This window comes from Dipteris shenzhenensis, chromosome 15 (assembly GCF_047967505.1).
Source record: "Dipteris shenzhenensis isolate YYH24624 ecotype China chromosome 15, Dip_SZ_1.0, whole genome shotgun sequence".
NCBI classification, from domain to species: Eukaryota; Viridiplantae; Streptophyta; class Polypodiopsida; order Gleicheniales; family Dipteridaceae; genus Dipteris; species Dipteris shenzhenensis.
In genome coordinates, this window is record NC_141610.1 from 56,788,536 (window position 1) to 56,797,295 (window position 8,760).

An 8,760-nucleotide genomic window follows, 5' to 3' on the forward strand; every position below is an offset into this window, starting at 1 on the left:
ATCATGCAATCCCGCTGCCAGTCCATACAATGATAGTGTGGTCATAAGCATGTGAACTTCCCGGGGAGAATTCTGTGGCATAAAGAAGGAATCATCAGCATATGCTTGTGCCAAAAAAGATGCAACCCTAGGGATTTTAAGACCAGTCATCTGTCCTGTGTTTGTAAGATGATCAAGATACATTAAGAGAGGATGGGTCGCAATGGCATATATCTTGGGACCAAAGCCTAGCTTTGTCATGATTTGAGAGATAAAATCCCATTGAACAGTGTCAAATGCCTTAGCAATATCTACCTGCAATATGAGCACAAATTGATGAGAGTACTTAGCATATTCAATTGCAGTCAATGCATTGGAGATATTATCATGGATTTGTCTTCGCGGCACAAACCCATATTGATGAGGATAAAGGCCCGCATTCAGTATCCCATGAAGCCTATACACAATCATTTTGGCAATGAGTTTGTAAACTACAGGCATCAAAGTAATAGGCCTCCAATCTGACATATGGTCACACAGATCTTTTTTGGGCACAAGTTTGACTATGCCATGCTTCCAAGGGTGCGGCAACTGATTTTCTTGCCAGGCAACATTGATCATTTGCAAGAGGACATCTTTCAAATCATCCCAAAAAGAAATATAAAATTCCACCGTAAGGCCATCCCAGCCAGGGGACTTGTGTTTGCTGAGGTGGGACAATGCATTATCAAGTTCTGTGTCAGTAAAAGGTCTCTCCAATGTAAGAGCTTCATCCATTTCCACTATCTCAGAAACATATTGAAGAAATTCAGTCATTGCATCAGTCCTTTGATTTGATGGGGAACCAGGAGTAGAGAACAATTTCTGGAAATAATTTTGGCATTCATCTTGGAGATCAGAGAAAGAGCGCATCCAAGAGCCATCTAGCTTCCTTACCCTTAGATATGAGTTTTTCTTTCGGGTAGCATGCGGGCCCTGGAAGAAGGCTTTTGATGAGCAGCCCTTATCCATGAGGGGCTTCATTCTTGCTCTAATCTGCCATTTGTGTAATTTCCTCTGATCATTATTAGTCAGTTTGATCTGAGCATGTGAAAGGGAATAGAAAAGAGGTACAAAATAAGATGTAACCATGATATTCTCTTAGTAATTAACCCATAAGCTAAGGTACATGCTTTTTAATTAAAACTAGTTCAATGTAAGACGAATTAAAGTAGTTGATTTAAGAAATAGTCATTAACTTAAAAGAAAATAGGAAAAGAAGAGAACAAAGAAAAAAGAGAGAGGGGGAGGGGGATTAAAAGGGGATTAACTAAGGAAAAGAAATAGGGGAGATTTTTTTGAAAAAACTGAGGTAGAGCTACCACATGGCATGGAGGAGATATCCCACATGTGAGCAAGCATATGGATGTAAGTACCCTCACCTATAAAAAGGAGGTTCATTTGAAGTAATATCAATCAAGCACTTTGCACTATCTCAAGATTCTCTTTATGAGTCCAAGCTAATCTATCTTGGAACCTAATTGACTTGAGGTACATGTCATGAGCACTCTCTTCAAAATAATCGTACTCTTCTTTGGAATCAAGGCCTTCCTCTTCACTGCAGAGCGATCTATTTTAGCCAATTAATATCTGTACAACTTCATCCATTGTGAGCTCTCTGTTACCAAGGCAGAAACATTCCACTTTCTTCAGCATAGAAGCATAAGGGAATAAAAGTGTGTTCTCCAAGTCAAGACCATTACCGTGTAGGTGCAATAGAAGTTACCCAATCAAATTTCCAAAGTGGACCTTCCTCTTCACTGCCAAGCAATCTATTTTAGCCAATTAACATCTGTACAACTTCATCCATTGTCAGCTCTCTGTTACCAAGGCAGAATTCCTTCAGCATAGAAACGTAAGGGGATTGACGTGTGTTCTCCAAGTCAAGGCCATTACCGTGTAGGTGCAATAGAAGTTGCCCAATCAAATTTCCAAAGTGGACCTTCCTCTTCACTGCCGAGCAATCTATTTTAGCCAATTAACATCTGTACAACTTCATCCATTGTCAGCTCTCTGTTACCAAGGCAGAAACATTCCACTTCCTTCAGCATAGAAGCATAAGGGAATTGAAGTGTGTTCTCCAAGTCAAGGCCATTACTGTGTAGGTGCAATAGAAGTTGCCCAATCAAATTTCCAAAGTGGACCACATCAAGGCAGTGACGGTAGGGCAGACGATCAACCATCTCTTCACATACTGAAGAATTCATCAATATTTGAGCCTCGAAACGTTCATCTAGCAATATATTTTTAGATGTGACAGCACAAGGAACGTCCTGGTCATGAAGATATTGAAGACCGCATGCCACCCCTACAGCAACCCTGTAGCAGGCCTCCTCATCCAATGGTTTGAGGGATTGATCAGGGTGTGCATTGTCTAACCACAAGTCTAGTAAACCTCCGGCACAAGTGTGCTTGTATACAAACCAGCATTGCGAACGATGAATGCAAACAGCTCGCAGACATGCAACATTGGAATGCCTGAGGCTGAACATTTGAGATACCTCGGCCCAAACTTCTTTAGAGCCAACTAGACTTCGTTTGTGGTGAACCAGCACAACCGTGCCATCAGAGAGGACACCATGGCATATAGAATCCAGGGTGATGTTTTGCACTCTTCTAGTAAAGCCATCTGTTGCATCATAAAGCTCTTGATAGGAAAGTGTAGGAGTGGAAAGGAAAAATTCCTCATCTGACAAGCATGCTGAGGGTTGTTCAGGGAATCTTGATCTCATAAGTTGCAGCTTGAAATGCCTTAGTGCCATGGAAATGTCAGAAAAAGAAGGGCGACAGGATGGATTGTTGGACCAGCATCTCTGAATGAACTCCTTCAAAAATCTGGGACAACTTGCAGGCAATTCTGGCCTGACACCTTTGTTAAGCATCTCAAGCAACATACTCCCTGACTTGATGTCTGCAAAGGGTTGCTTTCCTGTAAGAGTGTATGCAAAGGTCATGGCAAAGCTATAGACGTCAGACTCAAAGGAATATCTTGCCCTCTCGGCTTCACCTTCAGTTGGAAACGTATTCCAGAAGGCAGGAGCCCAAACTTCTGGTGCCATGTAGCACATGGTGCCCGCTTGCCACGTCATGGAGTTCCACGTCTCAAGCTTCAGTCTGGCAAGCCCAAAGTCGCATAGCTTCACTCGTGCATAACCCTCCTCCATTAACTCTCTGCAGGAGCTTATGGGCTCCACTAAAACGTTGGCTGGTTTCAGATCTCGGTGCATTATCTTTCTGGAATGCAAATATTCCATACCTCTGGAGATTTGGAGCATCAAGTCCACCAGCACTGGGAGCCGAAGGGGCTTGTTAAGCCTGCTCCTGTCAGCCACGAAATGTTTAAGATTGTTGTTGGCAAGCTCCAAGATCAGATAGCACGCGTTGTTTTGAGAGTCCACACACCATCCGAACATGTGAACAACGAAGGGAGTACATTGCAATTCAGCAAGTACTGCCGCCTCATGTTCAAACAACAGCTTGCCAGTAGTATCGTAAGCAAATTGCTTGGCTGCGACTTTCCTCCCCAACCAATGTGCCTCGTACACAGAACCGAAACTTCCTCGACCAATCAAGCGAGGGGAAGAGGTAAAACTCAAGTCCTCGCTGCGTATTTGCATACTCTGTGGAGGAATCCTCATGTTCCTTACCTCGTTGTTCGACGAAGGCATCAGTTTTTGTGATAGGAAACAAATTGTTTCCTGTATAAGCTTTTCTTCAAGATTCATGATTTTCTTTCTGATGAAAATCATCTCGTCGTACTTCTGCTTCATCTGTTGTAAGCTGGAAACGAGACCCTCACTGTCGCATACTTCACTTCTGACGAGTTCTGACGATAGCCTTCCGAGTTTCGCATAGCACTGGGCGATTCTCAGGCGGCTGAATCGACCCACAGAGTCCAAAGTTGCCCCACGGATGCTTAGCAATGCCAGATCCAATCCGGTGATGCACCACAGAAGATCGTGGACGTGAACATCCCACGCCTCGGTTGTAGAACCCATTGTGAGAGCCACGTTCCACCAGTCGGGGCTTTGGCATCGGTGGAGGAAATCCTCGGCAGCTGTGATGACTCTGAAGAGCTCTTCAATACAAAGGGGTGTGCAACGGAGTTCTTGAAGGGTGTTGGAGAGGTAATTCCAGGAGGGGGGGGGGACAGAAGTGAAGGGAGTGTTTTTGGCGACAGACCACCACTTATTAGGAGGGGGGGGCAAGCCGGGGAGGGAATTCCAGTAATGGTAGAAGGGCGAGGGGAGGGATGGATCTGAGGGGCAGGTGGCGGCGGAGATGCTGAAGATGTGGTCGAGCTCGGCGGAGGAGAGGAGGGCGAGGGATCGACACTGGGCGGCGTTGAGGGAGGGGGGGCGAGGGCGAGGGCGGGGGGTATGGAAGGAACGGCGGCGGAGGGAGTCGTGCAGGCGGTCGTAGAACTCCATAGTAGTAACGCCGTCCCACTCCCACGGCCCTTGCTTTTTGGCCCTCCTAGCACATGTTGCCAGTCATGTCGTTAGTAGATAGATATTAAATAAGACTAGTGTGTGGCGACCCATGGCAAAGCCAAAGCCCAAGAAGCCACGGATCTCTCCCATCAACCCGTGCTTCACACGGCATTCAATTTGGCATTCAATTTGGACAAGTAACATGACCCGTCTACGATGGGTTAGAGAGTGGGATCGTAAAATGTCTTTAATTTTAAGAAATGAAACTTCAAAGTTTATTTATCAACATTTCAAGGAAGATTTCATGGGTCTGAGAGTGGGATCGTAGAATGTCTTTAATTTTAAGAAATGAAATTTCAAAGTTTATTTATCAACATTTCAAGGAAGATTTCATTGTATCTCAATATTTAGATATGTGTGTGGACAACGATGACGAATATATTTTGGACTACCTACGCTACACATTACACCTTTTTGCACCCCTTCCGCATAAATGCACTTCCCCATGCACCTTTTTGCACCCCTTCCCCATAAATGCACTCTCCCCTTCCCTTGGACACTTGGCAAGTATAGGATACTCTTGCTGATTTTTTCAATAAATATAGCTCCTCTCTCACATTTTTTTTGTATTCAAACCAGCCTTCTTGCTCCCTTATTCCTCTATACCATGGTTTCTTTTTTGTCAAAACCACCCTTCTTCCTATATTGAAAGAGACAAGATGTGCACAACCCTCTCTTCCTATTGGTCCTTTGCTAATTACTATCATTAGAAAAGGGTCCTTTTTATGCTCAAATGCCCCTTAATGTGCTATTATTGTGGAAAACCTAGACACAAAGAAAAGACCTGCTATAAAAAGTAGAGTGACATAAAAAGCCAAAGATTGGTTGCCAAGGGTTTTGCACAGACATATGGAATTGATTATGAGGAAACCTTCAACTCGGTTGCAAGGATGGAACCCGTGAGAGCAATAATTGCTATGGCTGCTGCAAAAAACTGGTCTTTGCATTAGATGGATGTGAAGAATACTTTCTTGCATGGTGATTTTCAAGAAGAGGTGTATATGATGCAGCCAGAAGGTTACGAGGATGATGCACACCCTGATTTTGTATGCAAGTTGCGCAAAGCCTTGTATGGCTTAAAACAGGTGCTCAAGGCATGGTTAGACAAGATAGGGCAATATCTTGTCACTATTGGATTTCACATTTCCAATGCAGATTTTTCACTTTATGTGAAAAAGACAAACAGGGGGATTGTGCTTGTAGTCATCTATGTTGATGACTTGATTATTACAGGTGATAGTGATGCAGACATTAATGAAGTGAAGTTGCTTTTGAAGCAGAAATTTGAGATGAAGGATTTGGGAGAGCTGCGATACTTCTTAGGCATTGAGGTTATTAGATCCCCAAGTGGGATATGGCTATTGTAGAGGTAATATGGTTTGGACATGCTATCCAAATATGGGATGACAGGTTGTAAGCCTATTTCTATTCCATTGGAGCAGAATGTGAAGCTCAGTGTAGAGACATGTGAGCTTCTTGAGGATATCTCTATGTACAAGCGCATAGTAGGTAGCTTGATTTACATGACTATCACTGCCTTGTACTTGCTCACATACCCATCAACATTGTGCTTTACTTTATAAACCCACTTGCAGCCAATAGCCTTCTTATCATGAGGCAAAAGCATCAAATCCCAAGTGTGGTTTGCATCCAAGGCAACGATCTCTTCATCCATAGTTGCTTCCCAATTTTTATGCCCTACTACATCCTTAAAGCATGTGGGCTCTGGTTCCTCTAGAACCTTGACCATATAAGCATAATGATGTGCAGTATACCCATCATATCTTAGCCTGTCAATTGGATACTTAACATGTGTGGACTTGTGTACAACTAGATCACTTGCAGGAGTCTTTAAGGCATGCCTACTTTTTCTTGCACCAGGTGTAACAATAGAAGGAATCCCAAGTTCCTCATCAAGGCTCATTTCAGATCCACTTGACTCTCCATCAACATGAGAGCTACCAGTTGAAACATCAAACACTGGAGCATGGTCCACCTTTTCTTTTCCCTTGCGGGATACCTGCACAACACCGTCAGGACTACCATGTGATGATTCACTAGGTCTCAATCTCCCTGTCCATGCATTAGATCCACTAGTAGAGGACTCTCTAGGTCCACACTCAAGGCTTGAGATTGTTGCTCTACATTTGCTGCAGCATTCCCATTTCCTGCATCTTCATCTGCTAATACTACAGTTGCTGCCAGGGATATTTTTATCGAAGCAATGCTTATATATTAATATAAAATCTTGGCAAAAATTTTGTTAGTTTCAGAATCTTGGTAGAATGTAGTACTTTTTGATATATTTTCTTTTGAATTTTGAAGGAAAGAATGTGAATCCTGGCAAAACTTTAAAAATTTTTGCATAAAAGTTTCAAATCCTCGTGAATGTTTCAAACATTTATTTTTATTATGGCATACAAACTTTCGACACCAATATAAAAGTTTATCTTCTTAACGAAACTAACTTGAAAAAATCATCCATGGTTGCTGCATACCAACTGCTCATTTCATCAAAAACAACATCTCTGCTCACTTGAATTTTACGAGTGGAAGGGTTATAACAACGATACCCTTTCTGGTGCAGAGCATATCCAATAAAGATGCATTTTTATGCCTTTTGATCCAGCTTTTTTCTTTTCTCATCAGGAACATGAACATAAGCTATGCAACCAAATACCTTCAAGTGAGAAATATCAGGTTTCTTGCCTCTATACATTTCTTCAGGCATCATGCCATGGACAGCTACAAAGGGGCTTCTGTTCATAATATAAATAGCAGTTGCTATTGCTTCAGTCAAAAAATAATCAAGAATATTTTTCTCATTTAGGATCGCTCATCCTACTTTTGCAATATGTCTATTCTTCCTTTATGCAACCCCGTTCTGCTGAGGGGTAGACTTGCATGAGTACTTCCTTTGAATTCCCTGTTTTTTCAGATATTCACTGCACTCTTCTAAAAAGTACTCTCCCCCTCCATCATATCTTAGTACCTTAATATGCACACCTTTCTCTTTTTCAACCATGGACTTAAAAGCCTTGAAGTGGCTAAACACTTCACTTTCGTGCTTCATAAAATAAATCCACACCTTCCTAGTGTAGTCATCAATAAAGGTGACATAGTAATGGCATCCACCAATAGAAGTGGCCTTGGTTTTCTGCACATCTAAGTGGATCACTTCCAAGGGTCTTCTTCTCACCTGAGCATTCTTTGGAAATGTATGTCTGGCCTGCTTGCCCATTTGGCATGCTTCACATGCCTTTTGCATTTCCTCAACTCTGAATTTAGGCAAACCTGTAACAATGTTTTTCATTTGCATAGATTTCAACCTTTGTATATTCACATGCCCAATGCATGTGTGCCATATTTCAATATCTACAATGACACCTCTCCCATGTGCAAACATAGCAGCTTTCATCTCAGGCATATCTACATCCAAGGTAAACATTTTGCTATTTTTGTTGCCATTTGCAACCAAGCGGCACTTACTTTTCAAGTCCTCAACAAAGCATCCATTAGGATTAAATCTGACTTGCAGACCTTGCTCAACCATCTGGCCAATTGAAACTAGGTTCTTAGTGATGTTTGGAACATGAAGTGCATCTTCCAAGTACTTTGTTTTGCCATCCTACATAGCCAATGGCACTTTACCAACCTGCATAATTGGATGCGCAGTATCATCACCTATTTCAACATAACCTGGCTTATTCAAAATTTTGACATCACGAAACCACTAACCATGACTAGTCATGTGGTTAGAAGCACCTGAATCAACATACCAAATCATTGGAACTTGCAACATCTCCTGTCATGGAGTTAACCATATGTTGCATCACAAAAAGGTGCTCAATTCTGTCATCACCATGCTCGCTTCATGATGCATAGTTGCTTTGCTATAATTTCCCACTTTTGATGTCATTCTGCTTTTTATCGCAGGTCTTCTCCTTGTGTCTAAGTTTTCCACAATAATAGCATTCTGTGCTGCTATCTACTTCCTGGTTCCTTTGCCATGAACCACGGCCTCTTTGGCTCCCCCTGCCTATAGAACTACCACGTCCTCCTCCATAGGACTGGTTTTCTTGTTGCTGCTGTTGGTTCTGATTTCTTGTGCAGCCACCAAAACGGCCTCTTCCTCTACCCCTGCCTCTACTTGTATTCAAGTAGAAGGTAGAATCTTGAGAAGTTGATGTGGCTGAACCACCATTCCTTTGCTCTTCACTCAACAAGAGAGCAATACGTTCTTGAAAAT

At 42.5% G+C, this 8,760-nt stretch overlaps 1 protein-coding gene across 1 annotated transcript; it reads right to left on the reverse strand.

Annotated features, from left to right (window-relative positions):
* Positions 1-1,323: 1,323 nt before the first annotated feature.
* LOC147894032 (uncharacterized) lies at positions 1,324-4,398 on the reverse strand. The gene has a single exon (XM_087386646.1). It carries the CDS (start codon positions 4,014-4,016, stop codon positions 1,989-1,991), a length of 2,028 nt encoding a protein of 675 aa, XP_087242772.1. The 5' UTR covers positions 4,017-4,398; the 3' UTR covers positions 1,324-1,988.
* Positions 4,399-8,760: the final 4,362 nt, after the last annotated feature.

Excerpts from the sequence above, each read along its gene's own strand:
- LOC147894032 (XM_087386646.1), bottom strand. The coding sequence starts at position 4,016 with ATGGGTTCTACAACCGAGGCGTGGGATGTTCACGTCCACGATCTTCTG.